At 35.5% G+C, this 25,747-nt stretch overlaps 1 protein-coding gene across 1 annotated transcript in view; it reads right to left on the bottom strand.

Annotated features, from left to right (window-relative positions):
* LOC136036872 (neural cell adhesion molecule 2-like) overlaps positions 1 to 24,584 on the bottom strand; it is an 85,544-nt gene extending 60,960 nt beyond the window's left edge. The window contains exons 1-3 of the mRNA XM_065719204.1: positions 23,217 to 24,584; positions 6,003 to 6,153; positions 2,502 to 2,623 (exon numbers count right to left, since the gene is read on the bottom strand). Coding sequence (XP_065575276.1) covers positions 2,502 to 2,623; positions 6,003 to 6,153; positions 23,217 to 23,249 — 306 coding nt within the window. The 5' untranslated portion in view covers positions 23,250 to 24,584. The remainder of the gene's footprint in view (positions 1 to 2,501; positions 2,624 to 6,002; positions 6,154 to 23,216) is intronic.
* Between the last annotated feature and the right edge of the window lie 1,163 nt (positions 24,585 to 25,747).

Raw genomic sequence — 25,747 nt, 5'->3', positions numbered from 1 at the left:
AAAGGAAAAAAGAGGCTTAATGCCGGTCAGGATTTAAAATAAGAGCTCTGAGTCGCAATGTCCTTCTAAATATCAAAATTCATTAAGATCCGATCTCCCACTCGTAAGATATAAATACCTGATTTTTTCTAATTTTTCCTCTCCCTTTAGCCCCCCAGATGGTCGAATCTGGGAAACGACTTTATCAAGTCAAATTGTGCAGCTCCCTGACACACCTATCAATTTTAATCGTCCTAGCACGTCCAGAAGCACCAAACTCGCCAAATCACTGAACTCCTCCCCCCAACTCCCCCAAAGAGAGTGAATCCAGTACGATTCTGTCAATCACGTACCAAGGACATTTGTTTATTCTATCCACCAAGCTTCATCCCGATTTCTCCACTCCAAGCGTTTTTCCAAGATTTCCCCCTCCAACTCCCCCCAATGTCAACGATCTGGTCGGGATTTGAAATAAGAGCCCTGAGACATGAATTCTTTCTAAAAATCAAATTTCATTAAGATCCGATCATCTATCCGTAAGATAAAAATACCCCAATTTTTAGATTTTCCAAGAATTCCGGTTTCCCCCTCCAACTCCCCCCAAGGATCTGGTCGGAATTTAAAATCAGAACTTTAAAGCACAAGATCCTTCTAAATATCAAATTTCATTAAGATCTGGTCACCCTTTCGTAATTTACAAATACCTCAATTTTCAAAATTACCCCCTCCCCCCACTTCCACCAAAGAGAGCAGATGCGGTCCAGTTATGTCAGTCACGTATCTTAGACAGGTTTTTATTCTTCCCATCCACTTTCATCCTGATCTCTTGGCTTTAAGTATTTTCTAAGATTTCCGCCCCCCCCCCAATTACGCTTGATTCGGTTGAAATTTCAAATAAGAGATCTGAGTTACGAGGTCCTTCTAAATATGAAGTTTCATGAAAATCCGATCACTCCTTCGTAAGTTAAAAATACGTCATTTTTTCTTATTTTTCAGAATTACCCCCTTCCCAATAGATCGGATCCGTTCCAATTATGTAAATCACGTATGTAAGACTTCTGCTTATTTTTCCCACCAAGTTTCATCCCGATCCCTCCAATCTAAGCGTTTTCCATGATTTTAGGTTCCCCCACCCCAAACTTCCTCCAACGTCACCAGATCCAGTCAGGATTTAAAATAAGAGCTTTGAGACACGATATCCTTCTAAACATAAAATTTCATTGAGATCCGATAACCCGTTCGTAAGCTAAAAATACCTTATTTTTTCTAATCTTTTCCTCCCTCAACTACCCCAAAGAGAGCGGATCCGTTCCGGTTATGCCAATCATGTATCTAAGGCTCGTGATTATTTATTCCACCAAGTTTCATCCCGATCCCTCCACTCTAAGCGTTTTCCAAGTTTTAGGTTTCCCCCTCCCACCTCCCCCCCCCAGTGTCACCAGATCCGGTCGGGATTTAAAATAAGAGCTCTAAGACACGATATCCTTCTAAAAATCAAATTTCATTGAGATCCGATAACCCGTTCGTAAGTTAAAAATACCTCATTTTTTCTAATTTTTCAGAATTCTCCCCCCCCCCAACTACCCCAAAGAGAGCGGATCTGTTCCGATTACGTCAATCATGTATCTGGGACTTGTTCGTATTTTCCCCATCAAGTTTCCTCCCGATCCCTCCACTCTAAGTGTTTTCCAAGATTTTAGGTTTCACCCCCTCCAACTCCCCCCAATGTCATATGATTCTGTCGGTATTTAAAATAAGAGCTCTGAGACACAATATCATTCCAAACATCAAATTTCATTAAGATCCCATCACCCATTCATAAGTTAAAAATACTTCATTTTTTTTATTTTTTCCGAATTATCCGGCCCCCCACTCCCCCCCCCCAGATGGTCAAATTGGAAAAACGACTATTTTTAATTTAAGCTGGTCCCGTCCCTGATACGCCTGCCAAATTTCATCGTCTTAGCTTACCTGGAAGTGCCTAAAGTAGCAAAACCGGGACCGACAGACAGACAGACCGACAGAATTGGCGATTGCTATATGTCACTTGGTTAATACCAAGTGCCATAAAAACGTTCGGAAATCAAATAAAAAAATAAGTTTTTCCAATTGAACGTAAGGAGCAACATGTAAATTTGAAACAAATAGAAATTATTTTGTATATGACGTGGTTCATCCCCTCCCCAACGCCTCATTTTTTACGCTAAAGTATTTTTAGTAATTCTGAAAGAGCTATTTATTCTAATTAAACGGCCTTTGTGAATAAAGGGTCCTTCTCAAGGAATTGGAACAAAATTCAAACTTTACTGTAAAGAGCGAGGTATTGACGAGGGGGCGGACCCCCTCATAAACTTAACAAAATACACGAATATAGAAGCTTGTTTCGTAAGTTAATTTGTAAGTTGCATATATTTATTGTTGCATATATTATATATATTTATATATATATATATAAAAACACCAAAATTTCGAATTTTACTGAACAGCTTTTCGGAAGTTTACTTCAAAGAAATTGAACATACCTCATAGTTTCTTTTCCAAATTATATCAGGTTGTGGATAGCCGGTTGCCATACACTTCAGTGTCACCTGGTCATCTTCTGGCGCCACAATCATGGACTTGACAGCGCTCACTTTAGGAGGAACTGAAAATCGAACTAAATTGGAACAACCACTTATTTTATAACCATTATAGGTTGATAGCCCCAAACAGAATACAATTATGTACAAATTCAAGGTTTTGAATCAGAGGCTAGGTCATCAGCACTGTTTTGCGTATTTATGACCTCAAAGTAAACACTAAATATAATAGAATGTATAAAGTATATATATTTTATACATACCTTAAAGTATATAATAAATATAACTGAAAATAAATATAATCTTAGGTGTTTCATCGGGTTTACATCACGACAAAACTACACATTTTGAAAACATCCCAGCAATCCCCTCGATCCCAGCAATTTCCTATACGATGCTTTGCTAACCCCACGTGCTTAAAACATTTGATTAAAAAAACGTATTTCTGCCATAGAGCTCATAGTATACACAAACATTGTCTCTACGAAACATAAATTGAACAAATGGAATTCATACCCTTTTTTTCTCATTTTGATTGATTAAATGGACATTGAGTTTAGTTGAAAAAGCCTTAATCTGAAGCCATAAATAAGAAGCCGAGGGCGAGCTCACACAGGATCTATTGTTTATACATTCCGTTCAGGACATAATGGTTTTCGGATCATTAAAAACAACACACATAGTGCTTTTACGCTTAATAATGGTTATAAGTGATAGCGGAACAAATGACCTCCCTAACTTAAACAAGTATAATTATATTTAATTTTCTTTGATTCTTATTTAAGTAGCTTTGCATGATTCTACTTTATGGTCTAATTTAATATAAGAGAAGGACTAGTTTATTAGGGAAACAAAACCTCGCAAAAATAGTCAGTCATTAAGATCTAGGGAGCCTTTGTGGCTAAAATACTAAACAATATCCTTTATAATAGAATCCGAAAAAAATGGAAAATAATTAGCGCGAAAAACCCACACTGAGAGTTACATAAGTGTTGGAATCCTTTTAACTCTAGCAAATGCATGAACTATACTCACAAGATGACATGATTTAAAAAAAAAATCAAACATGTAAATTCACTTATAAGCGCCCAAAAGGGGGAAGAAGATATGATCTGGGAAGTAAAAAATGTTGTGTCGCGATATGATATAATACATTTTCTTAAAATTATTTTTAAAACTGTGAGTGTCATCAACACTTTGAATACTATTTGGAAATTTGGATCAATTTTTGGACTCTGGACATGAATGGCATCCCCCCCCTGGAAATTCCTACAATTTGCTTATATATATTACCAGTAAATCAAACAGTTCGTGGTAACAAACTGTAGTAAGAAGCGACCCGGTTCAATAGTGACCAAAACTCTAAAAACAAAATTTTGATAACAATAGCTACATAAAAAGAATTGCCAAATTTCCAAATAGTATTCAAAGTGTTGATGACACTCACAGTTTTAAAAATAATTTTAAGAAAATGTATTATGTCAGATCAATTTTTGGACTCTGGACATGAAAAAAGAATTCTGAGCCTGCTGAGGATGGTATTGACATTATCACTAGCCTGAATAGCATTATGAAAATGAATAATATTTCCAAAGACGCGCACACTAACAACAGTTCCCAATGTTATTACAAAAACAGATTGTTGTATAAACTCAACAATGCTAAAGAAAATAAACAAATATATTGGTACAATGCATTTATATTTCAATTTATATTTATATTTCAATGCATTTATAAAGAGTCCAAACTGATATACTGCTATGTTTATTTGCCAAAGTACGTGTTAAGTATTATCTTAAGTTGTATGTAGATTAGACTTTGATTTTAAAAGGTATATAGGGATAATTGCAGCAAAAACTACAAGGAATACTGGCATTATACATAAGCGAAAAAAAAATATTCTCCCTATATCCAATCTTTGCACCATGTGTTTTTTCACGCTTTCCACCCTTATTTATTCGACTGCTGTCATTGACTTTTTTTTATCAAACATAAGTTGTGTTTTGCGCCCATATACGAATTTTTAATGCAAATTACCATATTTTACAAATATTTAGACTTAACGAAATATCCCTACCTCCAAATACCGTTCAATGAAACTGCGTTGACAACCTCTGATTTTCAAACAAAGAGAGATTATTCAAATAGCCAGTGTGCAACCTATTGAAACACAAAGGCTGAGTAATATTTTATTAGAAATATATTTCAAATGTCAATTCTAGCAGTAAAATTGGTCTTAAAATCCAATTTCCTTCTGAAAAAAAATTTTGTTTTACCATTTTTGTAAGCGAATAGTGATGGTTTTAATTAGATTCCATCTGTGAACTGCAGTTTTATTCTAGCGTAGGGACAGTACCCGTCTTAGAACCATTTACTGAAACATTATATGGATTTCAAAATGATAAACATTAATTAAATATAAAAGGACCCTCTCTCCCAAAACTGGACTCAAGCTTTTCTCTCTTCTTTTTAATTGGAACTTTCTGGATGGCACGTTTTAAAATGGAACTTCTATTCTTTGGAAACTTTGAAACTTCAATAATTTTACTTTTGTTAAATAATCAACATTAATGACACTGTTAATGAGTTTTTTTTTAACGAAGCATTGCAAAAATATCAATTAAAAATGCTGTTCCTTAAGCCCAAATACCTGATTTCAAAGTTTTTCTCTTGGAATGAGATAACATGCTCTCCAGAGTTCATTTATAGTAGGTCTTAACACAATGACACTGGTCACCCTTTAAGTCGCTTATATGTCTTCTAGCAAGTAAAGAACATCAACAAAGATTGGAACAAAATGCTTCTGTTATTCATAGGCCAAAGCCTCATTGACACATAACCTACACTACCGGATCAAGCATTTAGACTAAATTATTCATATACATGTCGTGGCTTTTACAATCATAAAAATACCTTTTATTTGAAAATATATTTAACACTTATTTTCTCTCTCCTTGAAACTGTGAGATATACCGTTTAAGCATTGAAACAGTGACACATTATGCTCTATGCTTCCGGTGAAACACGTGATTTTACGGCAACACTATAGCTATAATTTGTACTAAAAAGATGAGATCCATCTATCACTGCATCCATTACTGTTTCAGATCCATCAATTCACTAAGTTTTTTTCTTAGACTTACTAAGACCTTGTCTTAGAAAACAGTCTAAAATGATTGAAAAAAGCCTATTTTTCTTTTTTCAATGGTTTTTAACAAACATTAAGGTAATTCCTTATCTAAATAAAAAAGAAATGCGAAGGTTATTTACAAAATATAGTTCTGTAGCTGGATAAAGCTGAGTTTCATCCATCCAACGATGTTGCATTAAAACATAAATATCGTAGAACTGCAATTTAATTACAAATCAAAAACATATATTGCCAGGAGCATAAGCCCAAAACAATAGAAGAATAACTTTCAGGTATCATTCGAAAGCACTTACTATAAGCTTTGACGGCATAAGCTATACTTCCCCTGCTAAAAGGAGAGTGGCTGGGAGGAGAGCAATCATAAATACCGAAATAACCAGGACTTAAATCCTCAATGGTAAGGTTTCCATCCCTTGATATTCCAAATCTTGGATCTGCGGTTATCTGTAAATAAATAATGAATTACACTAGATTATCGATTAATATACTAAAACGTTCAAGTCTTCATGAATACACACAGGGAACTCGTTGAAGGTCCACCTCCTTGAAAAAATGTTGTCTAAAATTGCAAGTTTTCAATCCATCTACTTACAAAGTTCATTTAATGTCTCCAGTTCTATATTTGGATATAAGTACATCAATGACCATTTTTCAACTCTAGTAGTACTCTGAGGCAACTACTTGCACGTAATTTTTATTTATTACATAATTGATGCTGCGTAATCCATCTTATCTGAAATAATTTCCGTAATAATCATTCATTTTATTATTTCATAATATTCATTTTGTACGGTCTATAGTTTTCAATATATAGTAAATTTTCTTGTATCCCAAATTCTTAAAACGTATTGTGGGATTGATGTTCCAAAATTTTTAATTTTCTCTTTTCAAATTCTGAATATGTACAACTTTTAGTAGTACATAATTAGTCGTACATAAGTGTACGACTCTAGTAGTACATAATTGATGCTGCGTAATCCATCTTATCTGAAATAATTTCCGTAATAATCATTCATTTTATTATTTCATAATATTCATTTTGTACGGTCTATAGTTTTCAATATATCTTGTATCCTTAAATTCTTAAAACGTATTGTGGGATTGATGTTCCAAAATTTTTAATTTTCTCTTTTCAAATTCTGAATATGTACGACTTTTTTTTTTTTATTTTGTTTGCTTTATCCTCCAAGCCTTCAAAAATAAAAACTCTCACGAAATACCCACAAAAAAGTTAAATAAGAATCAAAGAATTTAAATAAAATTTGATTTGTTAAGGTAGGGAGGTCATTTGTTCCACTGTTTTGCGCTTTTTTAAGTCTTCAAAATAAAGCACAAAATAATTGTGCTTTATTTTGGACATTGGTAAGTCCAATCAATTTTAATCCCTTACAAATGGTTTTAGTTTTAGATAAAAAAAAAGAAAATGTTATCTTATTTGCTACATAATTGTTGTGAATTTCCTGTTCCTACTACTTACTCAGTGTCCCAGATTTGTTTTAAAAGATGTCGTTATTAAGGATGGTTCCACATAAAAAGACAAAACCGAAAGCTTCTTGTTACTTACTATAAAACGAGAAATTTTAGCCCACATACACAAAGCACATGCATAGAGGGAGAGGAGCTGTTGGATTTATCAACAACCCATTTTATGCCTCCAATAATATAGAATGAGCCCACTTGCATGATTTTGCTTCGGACAAGGTGAGATTCACCTGCCTTCCGGTATAGAGAAAGTAATGGTGGGACGAGGAGAAAAGGGATACTTGAGGGGTCATTGGACCGATTAGTACTTCCTAATAATTTATGCTTAAAATTTGTATGAATTTTATGTTGAAGTCAAAACCAGTATACATTGTCCCTTCGGTCCATGGTATCCACTTTTAGCCACCAGTTCAAGAAACAAATGAGATCCTTGGTCGTTTTTCTTTAGCAGGGTCCTTATATAGTTTCTTTTTTCCGGTGCGTATTACTACAAAACATTTGTCACCTTCTTAAAATTTCCAAAATTGTGCAACAGTAGGCCTACAAGCTTTTAAAATAGTATAGACCTGCGGCAAAAAGACAATTGCATCTCTCTTAGTTCAAATTTTGATTTCTTGCTTCGAGCCAAATTTATAATATAACTGTAAAGAAGGAAGCAATAGGAAACCTCCTGCTTTGTCATAAATGAGAGAAATATTCATGTCGGGATGCACATGTGACACCATTTCTCTACCTCAAAAGCTCTTATGCGTATTTCTCTTTCTCAGGCATAACACATTTCAACCACTTTTGGATTTCTATTTGATTTTTTTTTGGGGGGGGGTGCCCACATCGATCTAATTTTTACTTTTATTTGGCTTGTTAGTTATTCTTGAGTTGGGAGAGGGTGCTGTAATTATTTTTTCCCGGTTATCACCAATTCTACAAGCGGTTGTTCATAGACTACAGATGTAAACTTCAACTTACACTCTGTTAGCTCTGGTTCAAGGGCAAGTAAAAACCCTCGTTTTGGTCCCAGGCAAAAAAATAAGAAAACGATAGGATAAAATTTTGTTAAAGCCAAAAACAACCAGATACACAAAGAAGTAAAAATAATACAAACCTACATCAGAGATCTCTGCTCTTCCGATTCATATATGAATGAAACACTTTGTTTAATCAATAAAATAAGACTTCCTTTTAATATACATATTTCCCTTGTACCTTGTACTTTAATATATAAATATTTCTTATCTTGCCTATGCGGATGATATTCTTTTGATCAGTAGGACTAAAAAAGGGCTCTCTTTGTCTGTCTCAACAGTAGCATCTAAACTTCATGCGATTGGACTTTCTTTTAATCTTTCAAAGTGTGAATATCTTTCATTTAATAGTAATTTCACTACTCCTCTAATCTGTGGATCTTTTTCTATCCCGTCGGTTTCTTCATTTTGGTGGCTGGGAATTAATGTTAGTAAAACACTAAAATCCTTACGGAATATCGCTTTTGCTGATTGCAAGAAGAAAATCCAATTAAGTTACTGTAAAATTGTTGCTAACCGAGGTAGATACAATAGAAAGTCTCTTGCTAAATTATTCTCAGTTTTTACAGATCATTCGGTTTTGTTTCTTTCTGGTATTTACCCTATTTTTCATTAAAAAGATATCAGTTCAATTCGTTCTTCTATTCTATTTTCTATTGTATCTGCCTCCATGGTATAAGATTAGGAGCCTCATATCTGTTTATAGTTTCCTGGATATTGGGTCGAAGCTCACGGAGCTTGGTGGCAAAATACCCCAGTCTAGTTATAAGTATCTGCCCGCCCACAGAGGCCTTACTCGTTTGCTTTAGTTTCTTGTTTTTTCTGTTTTTTTGCAGTGTTTGTTTAGTTTCTTTTATTGATACTCCGCTTTGATTTTTTGTAGCACGTCAAAAATAAATGATTATTATTATTCTATTGATAAACTGTAGAGACACACTTTTTAAGATACTTTGGAAGTATCAACTCCATTTTTTCCTACTTTACCTTTCTTTACTGTAGAAAAAACACGAACCGAATAAAGCAATGCGCCGAATCATCATTCTCATCTTAACAAAGAGGGCAAGTAGACCTGTCTTCCTTAAAACTTTTGTTTTGCAAATGTTTTTAAATGTAGATCTAATTAATGGGCAGATGGTCCTGATATGCATCCAATAAGAGATACCTAGCTGGCAAATATAGCTAAGGGTACAACTTTTGCCAATAAACTACCTTCAAATTCTAATGGTAGTTTAGGCTTTTCAAGTTCTTAATCTTCTCCTCGATTTCTGGACCAATTGTAGCAAAATCTCAATCTCTACTTTCCAGATTTTCATGCATGACCATTGGCACTCTATCTCATTTCACACAAAAGAACTATTTTATATATACAATGCTTAAGCTGAATCCCTGAATTCCAAAGAAAGAAAATTGGGTCCACTCAATTTTAATTAACCAAAGAATTAACATTAACAAAAGTAAACCAATTGTATTTTATGTTAACGTTCGTCTCACGTATGAATGCTAACTTTTGGGGAAATCTCCTATATGCAACTTTCTTTGTATGTAAATTGGTGAATACTCCTAAAAAAATACTGGGATAGTTAAAATTCCGATCTTGCACCAAAATATGGCCAAAAATTTTAGCTGCATAGTGTAAATTTTTGCAAATTTGTCTTGTTTAAATTACAGAACAAAAAACTATTCCTAATAAGGCTAAAAAGCTCTGCTCTTCTATAAAATTAAAAATAATTACAAGAGGCAGTGTGCGCGTCAAACCACCTGTTTTGACCTGGAACAGTTGCATTTGTCACGAATCCCAATTGCTCAAAACATTGTCCCCATATATACTATGATTGTTCATATGCTGTAAATTTGTCGAGCCACCCAGAGACGTCCTACCACGTTTTTTGCAGTCAAGAGGGGTGCCAGGCCCTGTCACTACTAGTGAAAGGTGAATGTTAAGAGGGAAGGCAAGAAATAGATTTCCCAGTAGCTAATAACGAGACTACCTTCAGCAAGACCAAGCACAAAAAAAGCTAGAAATTGAAGTAATAAATCCGGTCCGGAAGAACTATGATTTGATATTCCCCTTAAAGGAACACATTTCGACTAGCTAAATAAGGGATAACATAATTAGAATTTAAGCCTAAATAAATTTTAATTGCTGGCTGTATTGTTTCTCTCGTTTCATGATTGCAGCACTACGTGCAACAAAGTAAAGAGTGGACCATGTCTCATAGTAACTAAAATTCTAAAGATGTGTAAAAAAACTACCTAATGGAAAAAAAGCACCATTGGCAGCCTATTCAGGAATTGCCACAACCATCTTGGCTAATCTTAAAAGCAAATTAGTTGTTTAAAAGCAAATTTAAATAAATTTTAAAGCACTATTGTTTCAGAATTAAAACAAACACAGGAAAATAATACGGGTCAGTTGCTTTGAAACGGTTTTTGAAAAATATGTTGTTTTTGTTTAGTTGACGTTTGAACACATCAAACCCTCACATACGTGTGATCCTATTTTAAAACTTGGGCTGATGAAGTCGCGTCACTTTGAAAAGCACACAAATAAAATTTTGGCACAGGCCACGTCAACACTTAAGATGTCTTGGGACAGTACTAGGACGTTGTAGAGAGTGTTCTTGCTTAAATCACTGGCACTAGTATGTACGTAACATCTCTATTCTTATATTATTGCTTAAAATATCTGTGAAAAGAAATATACTCAGATTTGAATAAGGCTAAAATGCCAAAAAAAAAAATAAATAAATATATCAAGACAGTAAAAATAGAAGTTAATAGAGTTACTATAATTAAAACATCTATAAAAGGAAACGTAAATACGAGATAAAAAGGTCAATACAATGAATATAAAAGTTAATACATTATAACTCAAAAAAAGAAAAATTAGGGTAGGTTATGCAGATTACAACGCTTTATATACCTAGTCAACAACACCATAGTTTTTCTTTGGACCCACTTAGGGGACTTAGCCTAGCCTAAGGTTGCTATCGTTGAAAATACGCCAAAATACTTTAGAATTTGGGTTATAAACACATTTCTTTGTACTTCATATTTGTGCACTTCATGAGTATATGCCTAACATCAGCATACTGGTCACAAATATCACAATAAGGGCGAGCTAACTCATTTATGTCAAACTGAGCGGGTTTTGGTATGACATGTCCTCAATCTAAAAACAGTAACAGCAAAATATCTTATATAACGTACAAGTTCACCAGGTGGTACCTTATAGTCACAAGGTTCTAATATTGGATTTATGCAATTTCTAATAAAACTATTGGTCTCTCTATCACAAAACACCTTATAAATACATGCAAAATATTCATTTTGAGTGGGCTTTACACTTATATTCTGACCATTTAAAATACCCCACTTTGCCATTATATCGGCAGAATCAATTACAGCAAATCCCACTTGTGCTGGGACCAAGACCAGAAGTATATTATTTCCCACAAGTTCTAATGAACTAACTATATGGTGGATATTAAGAACTAATTTGTGACTAGGTTTATTCTCATTCATCAGATACTTAAGGGCTGATGCTGAGTCAGAGCATATCATCCAACTCTGGGCATACCCATATGACTTAATATATTCCAATGTCTTATTTGAGAGTTCGCTTGGTAAACACCTTATTTTGGATATAACCTATTAATACAGTGAGCTCAAGCTGGTCTGATTTCCCTATAGACATTTATTGAAACATCATTCATAATCGGATTATTTTCATTTGTTGGCTAATTGATAGTTTTGGTATTTGAGTGCAAATTCCCTTGGGACTTAGTGATTTATTAAGCAAAGAGATTTTCGTACAAGGACTTAAGAACTTGAATATATTTCAATGACATATTATCTGCAATAGCCATGTCGGATAAATTAGTTTAGAATGCGATTTTGAACTTTTTAAATCGTGCTCGAAAAGCTGGAAATAAGAGTGACGAGATAAGTCGTAAAGCATGCGAGTTTTTTACAAAGGACGATATAATCAAGGCTAAGGAGATACTGTGGTCTTCTGCTCACTACACCAATAGAGTGTCAATTAAAAAAAGTGCCGAAGACAATATTAACGAAATGTTAAAGGTACTTGAACTTTGTGAGCAACGTAACGTTGAGCTGCCAGTCTTTGTGATAGTTGAACCTGACGAAGTCCCTATATGTCCTGGTGAGATAGCTGCGGTAATCACCAGAAAGAATTACAGAAGTTTGTAATAAGCTAGACAATTTCATGAATAAGGACCCTCCCGCCCCCTCGATTGTTCCTACAGTTACTGAAACAAAGCCCTCATAAGCAGTGGTACTCAAGAATTTGCCCTCTGACCTCACGAAGTCCGATTTGAGGAAAGACTTTTTGCAAAAAATGTGTGGCAGAGAGTGCTCTAAAATTGTCGAAGTTCAGCCCAGAAAAGATAATTGGCGAGTTGTTACAGCTAGCAAGGCTGATGCAGAAACTCTTATCGGGGTCTTTCAGAACGGTGATAAATCCCTTTCTGCAACAATCAGGAGCCCCTCTCACCTCGGTATTGCTCGATTCGTCCCCAGCAATATAAATGACGATGAACTTCGCGCACTGATTCCTAAATGTGTCAGTTCAAGACAGAATGGCAACACCCGCTCGTTTCGATTGAAATTTGAAACCAAAGTTGATCTTCTGAATGCCATAAAAAATCCCCCAGTCATAGATTATGAGAGGATCAAAGTGGCTGAGTATCTCTCCCTCCCGGTAAGATGTTTCAAGTGTCAAGTTTACGGACATATATCCAGTAGCTGCAAAAATGAAGCTATTTGCGCAGTCTGCGGTGACCATGGTCATTCAAGCTCCAAAATATCTCCTTGTCAAAGGCCCAAGAAGTGTGCTTTGTGCAAATCACAGGATCATCCCTGTTACAGCTTCAAATGTCCAGTCGCCCAAGGACTTATAAGTAAAGTTAAGTCAGCATAATGGCTCGAGCCTTAAGTCTCTTATCATGGAATATCAATCGCAAAGTGGTTGACAAAGGCCTAGTCCTCTCTGAACTTTTAAGTACAAATGAAATAATTTTTCTGCAAGAACATTTTTTGTCTCATGAAAGGAAAAATTTACTCAGCATTTCACAGAATTCTTACCTTTTATTTCACCCAGCGAAAATGAATAAGAGCCGTGGCCGACCTTCAGGCGGATTAGCTATTATTTCACAATTTCCCGTCAATCTCCTTGAGTTCGGACCTTTTTGAGTTCAGAATTCGGACCAAATCTGTATAAACGTTTACCTGCCAACTAATTACTGCTCTTCGCAATCAGAGAATAAATTCATAAATGCTTGCAAAAAGCTAGCGAGTTTTGTGAAGGGAGTTTCAAAGCGTCCAAATGCTCGAGTTTTGATTGCGGGAGACTTTAATTGTGACTTAACAGACAGTTCATCGCCAAGAACCCAACTCCTTCTGAATTCCCTCCCCCCTTCATACTCAGCTGCTGACAAAACAGAAACTTTCACGTTTATTGGTGTCCTGTCAGCGACTTCTAACCTTTATCATTTTATTGCATCTTTCCCCTGTGAAACTGTCGAGGTAATTTGTGATGGCGGGGACACCGGGAGGGATAGGGACACCGGGACACAAATGACGACCGGGACACAGGGAATATAAATGACGACCGGGACAAAACTACGGGGACGCCGGGGGGCACAGGGGGATATATAAATGACGACGGCGACACAGGGAATGGTCGATTAGCAATCACCATCAACAAAGCTCAAGCCCCTTTTTGAGCATTCAATCAAAATGCCACTTAAGATACTCTGATTTAAAGGCGCATAAAAAATAACAGAAAAAGCAGATCTTAAAAACAGCTAAATATCGATCTATTATAATGATTGCATGACTTGACAACCATAATTTGTATTTTGTATTAAATTTGTGTTATTAAAACGATGGAACTAGACTGACACGTGTATTGCCGCATGCACGTGGGGTTGAAATCAATTACCGTTTTAAAACGTACTTGTACAAGACCGAATTTCAACAGGAAATGTGACAGAAATGTGTTACAGATTTTTTCTTGCGGATTTGTGCATTTTAACCTTTTGCAAGTTTCTAGCTCAATCCTCCCAATGCATTTTCGAAGATTCCCTGAATATCCCTGAAGAATTAATAGTTAAAAATTATAGATTTATATTAACAAAATCGTCTAAAAGAAAACCAAAAAATAATTCTAAAGGGGGGGGGGTACAGTTCTAGGATTTAGAACAGAGTGCAAATATAAGGGTTTTCATACATAACAAGTTTCCTCAGAAATTACCCTGGGGGCTTTAAAAACAAAAAGGAGATATTTCTCCTTTAAACAAAAAAACGGGAGATATTTCTTTCACAGCCCTTCACTAAAGCCCAGATTAAATTACTCCCGAGTACTAAGCCCGTGAAGTGTGACAAGCGGCAGTATAGATCAGACTGGATTCCAAACCTCTATAAGCGTTACCATAGTTACCATACTTAAAATGGGCTAACTTGATCGTTTTATTCAACCTGCCATCTTTTCTCATCTACGTATTTATAACTTAGATCAATTTGATATATATGTTATGTAAAGCCCAATCCATTTTGCTGATTCGATCCCTTCGACCGGGAGTGCAATGGGTGGTTGGGGGCAAATCATCCGACACATCCCGTGTTTTTCTCCCAGATTTCTCCAAGCACACATTTACACATGGATCGACTCTGCCTGAGCTTGCAGAGTCATTCCATTGACCCTCGTTCCAAACCAAGTAACCAGCGACACGAGGACTGGAACCCCTGACCTCAGGATTTCAAGTCTGGGGTGCCAACCACTCAGCTATAACAATGCTGCCCAGATACGTAAAGCTATCTACCCGGTTAATTTTCTCGTTGCCTTCATCCTTTCATCGTAATTAAATTAAAAAAATGTTTTTTAGCTGAAAGTAAGGAGAAACAATAAAACTTAAAACGGATAGAAATTATTACGTATATAAGGAGAGTTGCTCTTCCTCAACACCTCGCTCTTTACGCTAAAGTTATTTAGTACTTTAAAAAAAAAACTTCTTATTGTTCTAATTAAACGAGCAATAGTGTTCCAGGAGTCGTTCTTAAAGAATTGGAACGGAATTCAAAGCTTAGGTACAAACTTAAGTTACTTCAACTTAAGTTATTTGGAAAAAGGGGCGTGGGAGGGGGCGTAGTTGCTCTCCAATTTTTTAATAATTTGAAAAGGGCATTGGACTTTTAATATCCATTCGAACGAACCATCTGCCGATATTCTAGGGCCACTGGGTCGATACAATCACCCCAAGAAAAACAACAACAATAATTAACACGCATCCGTGATATTTCTTCTGGCAAAAAATGCAAAATTCCACATTTTTGTAGATACGAGCTTGAAACCACTCCAGTAAGGGTTCTCTGATACGCTGAATCTGATGAAGTGATGTTCATTAAGGTCACTTAACATTCTATAACTTTTAGGGGGTGTTTCCCTTTTTTTCGAAAATCGGACAAATTTTCTCAGGCTCTTAACCTTTGGTGGGTAAGATCAAACTTAATGAAACTTATATATTTGAAATCAGCATAAAAATTCAATCCTTTTGATATATCTATTGGTATCAAAATATCGTTTTTTGGAATTTCGGATACTATTGAGCCCGGACACTCCTTACTTACAGTTCGTTGCAATAAACTGTTTGAACCGTTATCTGCATCGCTTATTCAGCTTCATTTATTCCTAATTTGAGCAAATTGTTTTGATAACATTAAATTTGGAACCTATTATTGCGCAATGAACCCTCCAAACTCTAACAACTCATTCATTTCTTCAACAGGACATTCGAATCACCTTGTGAATTTAAATCTGATAAAGTTTTACCTTCCTACTTGATGACATATACTCCAAAAGGCAGTCTTCCTTAGGCTTAAGTCTACCAAACTAATTAACATAAATGGGAATTATCGTCTTTTACAATCCTTCTTTACACACTACTCTCCTTTACACTTAATTCGCAAAACAAACCGACGATTCACAAAGGTTAACCCGAAAAACCAGGCCACTCCAAACTAGTTAAAGGTCAGCTCCAGTTACCATTCCAACCTCTCAACCTGGCTACGTCGCTTTTAAGTAGGAGCTGCATTTATACTTAAGGAAAAAATAATGCAAGAACTATATAGATAACACCCAAAAATCATAGAGCATGAAAAGAAATATATGAAAAAACATCGTGCGCAAACAAAATAAGGAAATGAATCTTCCTTTCCCTTTCCAATTAAAAATGGTCCATAATCATAATTCTCATCTAATTACATGTAATTAAGGAGCTTTCACGCTTTAGGTTTTCAAGGCGTCAAGAAAACCTTCATGGTCTGCACACTAAAAGAAAATTGATTAAACAAGAGCTAAGGGCTCATATGGCACTTGTGACGAGGCGAGAAGAGCTAAGAGCCAAGAGATCATATGGTATGAGCTCAATAGATTGACTTAAAAAGGAAAACGAGAGGCTTAATGCCGGTCAAGATTTAAAAGAAGAGCTCTGAGTCACAAAGTCCTTCTAAATATCAAAATTCATTAAGATCCGATCACCCACTCGTAAGTTATAAATACCTAATTTTTTCTAATTTTTCCTCTCCCTTTTGCCCTCCAGATGGTCGAATCTGGGAAAACGACTTTATCAAGTCAAATTGTGCAGCTCCCTGACATGCCTACCAATTTTCATCGCCCTAGCACGTCCAGAAGCACCGAACTCGCCAAATCACTGAACCCCTCCCCCCAACTCCCCCAAAGAGAGCGAATCCAGTACGATTCTATCAATCACGTATTAAGGACATTTGTTTATTCTATCCACCAAGCTTCATCTCGATTCCTCCACTCCAAGTGTTTTTCTAAGATTTCCCTCTCCAACTCCCCCCAATGTCAAAAGATCTGGTCAGGATTTGAAATAAGAGCTCTGAGACATGAATTTCTTCTAAAAATCAAATTTCATTACGATCAGATCATCTATTCGTAAGATAAAAATACCCCAATTTTCATGTTTTCCAAGAATTCCGGTTTCCCCCTCCAACTCCCCCGAATGTCACAGGATCTGGTCGGAATTTGAAATTAGAACTTTAAAGCACAAGATCCTTCTAAATATCAAATTTCATTAAGATCTGGTCACCCTTTCGCAAGCTACAAATACCTCAATTTTCAAAATTACCCCCCCCCCCCCCCGATTCCACCAAAGAGAGCAGATCCGGTCCAGTTATGTCAGTCACGTATCTTAGACAGGTTTCTATTCTTCCCATCAAGTTTCATCCTGATCTCACCGCTTTAAGTATTTTCTAAGATTCCCAGTCCCCCAAACTGCCCCCCCCCCCAATTACGCTTGATCCAGTTGAAATTTAAAATAAGATATCTAAGTTACGAGGTCATTCTAAATATGAAGTTTCATGAAGATCTGCTCACTACTTCGTAAGTTATAAATACGTAATTTTTTCTTATTTTTCAGAATTACCACCCCCCCAATTGAGCAGATCCGTTCCAATTATGTAAATCATGTATGCAAGACTTCTGCTTCTTTTTCAACCAAGTTTCATCCCAATCCCTCCAATCTAAGCGTTTCCCATCATTTTTGGTTTCCCCACCCCAAACTTCCCCCAATGTCACCAGATCCGGTCAGGATTTAAAATAAGAGCTTTGAGACACGATATCCTTCTAAATATCCAATCACCCAATCACCCGTTCGTAAGTAAAAAATACCTCATTTTTTCTAATTTTTCAGAATTAACCCCCCCCCCCCCAACTACTCCAAAGTGAGCGGATCCGTTCTGGTTATGTCAATCATGTATCTAGGACTCGTGCTTTTTTCCCAACAAGTTTCATCCCGATCCCTCCACTCTAAGTGTTTTCCAAGTTTTAGGTTTCCCCCTCCCAACTCCCCCCCCAATGTCACCAGATCTGGTCGGGCTTAAAATAAGAGCTCTGAGCCACGATATCCTTCTAAATATCAAATTTCATTGAGATCCGATCACCCGTTCGTAAGTTAAAAATACCTCATTTTTTAATTTTTCAGAAATACCCCCCCCCCCCAACTACCCCAAAGACAACGAATCCGTTCCGTTTATGTCGATCATCTATCTAGGACTTGTGTTTATTTTTCCCACCATGTTTCATCCCGATCCCTCCAATCTAAGTGTTTTCCAAGTTTTAGGTTTCCCCCTCCCAACTTCCCGCCCCCGTCACCAATCCAGTCGGGATTTAAAATAAGAGCTCTAAGACACGATATCCTTCTAAACATCAAATTTCATTGAGATCCGATCACCCGTTCGTAATTTGAAAATACCTCATTTTTTCTAATTTTTAAGAATTACTCCCCCCCCCCCAAAAAAAAAATCAGAGAGCGAATCAGTTCCGATTATGTCAATCGTGTATCTGGGACTTGCGCTTATTTTTCCCATCAAGTTTCATCCCGATCCCTCCACTAAGTGTTTTCCAAGATTTTAGGTTTTCCCCCTCCAACTCCCCCCAATGTCATCAGATCCGGTCGGGATTTAAAATAAGAGCTCTGAGACACAATATCATTCCAAACATCAAATTTCATTAAGATCCAATCACCCGCTCATAGGTTAAAAATACTTCATTTTTTCTATTTTTTCCGAATTAACCGGCCCCCCACTCCCCCCAAGATGGTAAAATCGGAAAAACGACTATTTCTAATTTAATCTGGTGCGGTCCCTGATACGCTTGCCAAATTTCATCGTCCTAGCTTACCTAGAAGTGCCTAAAGTAGCAAAACCGGGACTTTAGGTTTCCCCCCTCCAACTCCCCCCAATGTCATCAGATCCGGTCGGGATTTAAAATAAGAGCTCTGAGACACAGTATCATTCCAAAGATCAGATTTCATTAAAATCCAACCACCCGCTCATAAGTTAAAAATACTTCATTTGTTCTATTTTTTGCGAATTAACCGGCCCCCCACTCCCCCCCCCCCAGATGGTCAAATCGGGAAAACGACTATTTCTAATTTAATCTGGTCCGGTCCCTGATACGCTTGCCAAATTTCATCGTCCTAGCTTACCTGGAAGTGCCTTAAGTAGCAAAACCGGGACCGACAGACAGACCAACAGACAGACAGACCGACAGAATTGGCGATTGCTATATGTCACTTGGTTTACCAAGTGCCATAAAAACTGCATCTTCACAGAATTCACCTCCAGTATTTACAAACTGGGGATTCTTCCTGGCTGCGCAAAAAACTTCTATTTTTAAACCAAGGAACCTAAGCACTTTTACTTATCGAAGGACCACCTACGTTTCATTATACATCTCGAAGCGTTACATGTGATGCCCAGTACTACTACGCGTGGCTAAGGTTGACATGTCATGCTTGGCACATAGCACATGCAGCACGTGATTTATGAAAGTCGGCAGCCCCTCGTTACTTATTTCATAATAAATTAAAAACTTTAGAAATTGCCGGGTAAAGATTTTGCTTGTGTTTTAAGCTCAGATCAATCGGCAACATTAATTTTTTCAAAATTTTAAAAAGGTAGCTTTTTTAATTTTGTTTTTAAATATTGTTGAGGGAAAAATGTTTATTTTTAAAGGTGCTTGTGTTCAGGGTAGGTAAAAGGGCGATTGGGCCAAATCGGACCCCGCGTTTGAAAGGACTCCACGCCACCATCAAAATGAACAACCGGTTTTCGCTATTGTGAAATGTTCTTACAATTCCCGTAAGCGTTGCTTCTGGAAAGATATCACTTTCCAGACTAAAACTAATAAAAAAAAACTATCCCATATCAACAATAAATCAGGAAAGATTAAATAATTTAGCAATTAGATTGATTGAAAGCGAAGATACAAGGAAAATATATTATAAAATCGTTTTAGAAGCATTTGTACAAAGAAATTAGAAATATGTAAATTCACATGTCCACATCCAGTGATGTAAATATCAATAGGCATCTTCAGCAGTTTCATAATATCTAGAGGACACAAAACTAAATTAGCGTAAGCAAAAAATGACTACAAAAAAGAGGTGAGCCCAAAATGAACAAACTGAGCCATCAAATGAGACAAGATCAAGAGAGCAGCATGAGAAATGTACATATACGGCGGATGATACAGAACAATGCAGACCCTCAAAAGTGACAAGACCAATCTAAGCAGCTAAGGCAAAAGGCACCAAAAAAAGCCTGAAGCAATGAGAAACGAAATTAAAGATCGACGAGATATTTAGTTAGAATATTAGAAAAGCTGCCAATTAGAACAAGTCAAAAACAAAATTGGAGAACATAGAAATATGCAGTTAAAAAGATAAGTGGCAGCAAGAACCACAGCGACTCAAAAACGAAAGAGAAGAACAATAAAAATATTCGTTTACAGATACGCAATAGTGAGGATCAGAACAAACCAAAACGAAAATGAAGAGCAGAGAAACGTGTGGTTAGAAGATCTATGACCGCGAGAAGAGCGAAATTTGCAGTTAGATCAGTCGTAACCCATCAGATCTCTTGGAAGAATTATTGTGAGACAAAAATATTTATGCTAAATGTTACATTTAAATGCAATATATATATAAGATAAGATAAGATTTATTCATCACGAAACGCACATACAATATTACATTTTACTATTTCCCCAAAGGCTCTTTGGCCTGTAAAAAAGGGGAAAATGAACGAGCCACTTACTCAGAGAAGAAAAAAAATAATCACTTACTCACAGAGAGGAGCAAAAAGGAGAAGAGAGGAAAGTATAAATAAAATGAAAAACTATAGAAAACAAAACTAAATAGACTAATAGATTGAACAGACTAAATTAATTAAGTAGATCTGTAGATAAAATAGACTCCAATGAAATAATCAGGAAATATATATGCAGACATACACGCATATACACATATAAAAAGAGATAAAAAAAAGAAGAGATAAATATATATATATATATATATATATATATATATATATATATATATATATATATATAGAGAGAGAGAGAGAGAGAGAGAGAGAGAGAGGGAGGAGGGGGCGCACCTAGCCGATCCACCCCTGCTTGTGTTGCATATCACTATTGAAAATTATTTGAAAACCCATAATTTAATGCATGTTTATGTCTCCATCTTAATTAGGAGCTGAGATACTCCCAAAAATGCAATATCTTTTTAAGATTTAAAATTCTATAACGGGATCTGCCCCATCTCAAAACCGTTCTATAGCATAAAGAAAACAATAATTCGAAACCATTTCAAGTTAATGCTTATTAAGTGCAGCATGAAACAAAGTGTGGCAGAACTGCGGCACATCGATATGTACACTAGGTAGGAGGGAGTTGGCAACCTCTGTGTCATTTGGTTATCACTATCTAAATTAGTATTTTAAAATTCAGACAATCAGCCTGGCATATAGGCAAACTAGGGGGCACATTTCTAGGATAGCAGAGTAGCTAGTACTGGTCAGATTCAAGAAAAAAGTCCATTTTTGCACACTCTTCTGCTTTTGGGAGGGGAGGAGGAGTGGTCTAACCAGGAATGTTGGAGGGGCTTTTCTTATCTACATAATTCAAAATTTAATTTAAAAGGTTTAAAGGTTAATTTAAAATTTAATTAAAAGGTAATTTAAAAGGCTACAAGGTAAAAAAAAACTCAAAATATAAGGGGAAAACGCCAATGAAAAATATATGGTTCCAAATTCGACAAAAATTGGCATCAAAATCTTCATTTTCTAAATGTTTAAAAGGAGAAGATAGCGCGCAAAAAAATTGGCACCACTCTAGTGCTTCCACTCTCAAATGGACAGAGTATAAAACGTTGTTACCAGTCTAGTAGTATGCTCCTGATGAGTCCACATTGATAATATATTGTCATTCACTAAATTTTTATTTTATTTTTTTCATTCAGATAATTTTGTATTTTCATTCACTGGATTAGTGTCTTGCATAGGAGATATATGACCTTATGACTCCTTGGCCAGTTTTTGGCTATTCTATGGTTATTATGTTGGCCTAATGCCAATTTTCATAGAGAATTATAATGTCATTTTCGATGAAAATTTACAGATAAATAAATAAATAGCCTATACATGTATACAATTATTAATCGTTCAATAATGTAAGAAACTAATGTTGTTATAGAATTACATAGTTCTGCAGAAACTAATAAGGGGAGAGGGTTCCTTCAATTTATTTCTGGCAGAAAAGGGGTCCCAAATAACCACGTCTTTCTATGCAAACAAATAAAAATCTCAAAAGGGATACCACTGTCTAATAAAAGGAGTCATTCCTATTGAACTTTTATCTGTTTGACACAGTATACAATCCTTGAAACTATTTATATTATGATAAAATACTTACTTACATCGTTCCTAAATGCAGACCACTAAACTTCACTTTCCCTCCTCCCCCCCCCCTGCACCACCTTCTTATATACAAATATACAACCGAAATTATAGGCTATATACGCAGTAAATTTTCAGTAGTGTGACTTTTCTTAAGAATTTAACGACAAACTGTAAACCAGCGACGGGAAGAAAAGATTAGCCTTACTGAAAATTCCTTGAGGATATAAATGATTTGGACTACATCAGGGGGAGGGGCAAGTTTAACGGTCTCCATTTTGGAGATATATTGTCTGAATTTTAAAGAAAGAACTTATAAAAACGTTAATTTAGAATGAAATTTAGAACATATTAAAGTAGTTTCCATAATTTTGTAGTATTTCCTTATGGAGAGCTAGTGCTAAGCTAAATGATATTTAACTAGTACTAATTTGAACTAATTAGAATTTTTCACTGACTATTTATTCAATCAGAAAGTCCTCTTAAAAATTTAATTTGGGTCAAATTAGAGCCAGCTAAATCTCGAAACAGAAAAATTTCACTGTGAATGGGCTTAACAGAGCAGGCTAATGATCCAGTACATATTGAGGAGAGGCACGATTTTTGCTTTGACAAAAAAAAATCTCACCCAGCGACTTACAAATTATCCTTTCTGTGGGTACGCTAGAAGCGAATAAAATCAAATTAAGTAATGAAAAATAATAAAACAAGACTCACAGCTACATCGTCATCAGTATTTGAACAATCCATTTCAAGCACAAATGATAAAATGCCAAAACAGGTCCATAATTTGGGTAGTAGTGATCATCAAGCGAGACGAACCAAGACGAACCGGAAAAAAAGTAGAGAAATATGACACTAGACAAAACTAATCCAATGCGTATGTAGCCTACTCCATAAAGTAATATTATAGCAACTACGCCAAAAGGTATGGGTAACACATAAGAGTGAAATCTGAGGCTAATTTGACAAATACAATCACTAGCACCATCTAGCGTTTGACAATTCTTAGCATTCTTTCCAAGCTTCATATATTTTTTCCTTAGAAACAGAGATCAGACACTTATTACTAAACTAATTTTGGGAATTATGTTAATTACACTAAATTTACCTTATTAATATATTGACAAGTTGCCCAGAAACTCCAAACGCTAGATGGCATTGGCTTTTTTTTTATCGACACTATCGTCAGTTTCCACTCTTTCAAATTACACATACTGTTTGGCGATACACTAAATAGCAAAGTCGAGAGGTCAACCATCTTCAGAAAATGCAACACCAGGCAGTGTGCACCATGTGGGTTGAATGTGTTGCAAACATGACATTACAATAAGATGACACTAGACAAAACTAGTCCAATGCGTACGTAGCCTACTCAATGAAATAATATCACAGCACTATGCCAAAAGGTATGAGTAACATATAAAAGTGGAGCCAGGAGCTGATTTTGACAAATAAAATCAGGAACGGTAGCTAATGTTTGGCGTTTCTTAGCATTCTTTCCAAGCTTCAGAATTTTTTTTTCTTAGAAATAGAGATCAGACACTTAAATGCACTAACTTTGGGAATCACGTCAATTACACTAAATTTACCTTATTAATACACTGACAAGCTCCCTAAAGACATCAAACGCTAGATGGCATTGGCTTTTTGTCGACACTAACCTCAATTTCTATCTTTTAACTTACACATACTTATTGGCACTACGCCAAATACTAGAACCCAGGGGTTACGCATCTTCAAAACAGAAACATCAAGTGGTGCTTTCCCATGGTTGCCACCTGTAGCACGTAAGTGCTATTTTAGCACTATTTCATCATGTATAGAACTGTGGCATATGCTACTTTGAATGTAGCACTTTTTTTCTTCTATGACTAAATTGAAATTCAAGAAATATAAAATTCAATTACATGATGTGTCTCATATCAAATGTATGTCTGAACATTTTTTATGCATGACAATAATCTAAATACATTTAAATACGGGATATGAGTGTGAGCTTATATTTTCCCATTCAGAGCTCTAATCAGCTCAGGATATCTTTTTATTCCTTTTTATTTTTTATTCTTTTTATTTTTTCCCTTTTATTTTTTTATTTTATATTTTATAAATTTATATACTTACATACATTTATATATTTATTTATATAATTTATATATATTTATATATTTAAATACATTTATATATCTATTTTATATTTTTATTTATTCCTTTTTAATTTTATTCAAAAAGATTAAAAAACTGACCCAAAAACTAATCTAAGTACACTTAAACGGAAAATGCACGCGTCACCGCACAAGCTGCCACACGCCCAATAAATTTGTTGACTGTAGTACCAAAAATCACTGCGTAGAACGCGAATTTGGGCCATTAAAGCACTTTAGAAATTGACCGAGGTGGTAACCCTGCGCACACCAAGTAGGGCTAAAATGTCGCAAATATGACACGAAGAGGTGGGAGGGAAGCGTGCCATACATGGCAGAACACATGACAATCCAAAATGTACAGCAGGTACTGGAGAGTAGACAGCACCTCAAGCCCAATTTCTCACAAAAAAATCCTTGAAAAATTTCAATTAGATATAGAAGCATACACACAAAAAGTTGTTAAAAGCAAAATCAATATCTCCACTTTGAAATTTTTCACATTTAGCATCAGATCATTTAATGGACTCTTTAAAATACCAAGAACAGAGAAAATGTATTCTGACCAATAGATTTGGTTAAATGGAGATTTCTGCAACTAAATGTTTGTCAAACAAATTAGGAAAAAACAGGAATTAAGGCCAAAAAGTAATAAAAAACACCTCCAGATACAGTCAAACTTTTAGTGCCCCCCCCCCCCAATATCAATTCTGTATCCGCCCTAATATGAAGCTATGAAGTGTTTAGTAATAGTGCCCGCCAAATTTAAATAAGATAATAAGATAAATTTAATAAGATAAGCTACAACGCCTTACACCAAACAACTTGAAAAGGTGTAGCTTTTCTTTAAAAGTGTAACTGTCTTAAGGAATCAAAACATTGTTAAAGTTCGAATTTTACACACAAAAGCATTGTCAAATTTAATTAATTAGTTTTGCTTATTTACTTTCGAAGTTCCACATAGCAAAATTGACAAATATATGATAAAACCCTAAAAGCTTCATAATTTTGAAATTAAAAAAAATATATATTAAAATCACAATTTTCAAGCAATAATACATATAAAATGGGTCCAGGGCGGGGGTGGGGGTAATGCTATTATTT

Source organism: Artemia franciscana, chromosome 16 (assembly GCF_032884065.1).
Source record: "Artemia franciscana chromosome 16, ASM3288406v1, whole genome shotgun sequence".
In the NCBI taxonomy this organism is placed as follows: domain Eukaryota; kingdom Metazoa; phylum Arthropoda; class Branchiopoda; order Anostraca; family Artemiidae; genus Artemia; species Artemia franciscana.
The sequence above is the reverse complement of the archived record's forward strand: the minus strand, read 5'-3'. Positions and strand labels throughout refer to the sequence as shown.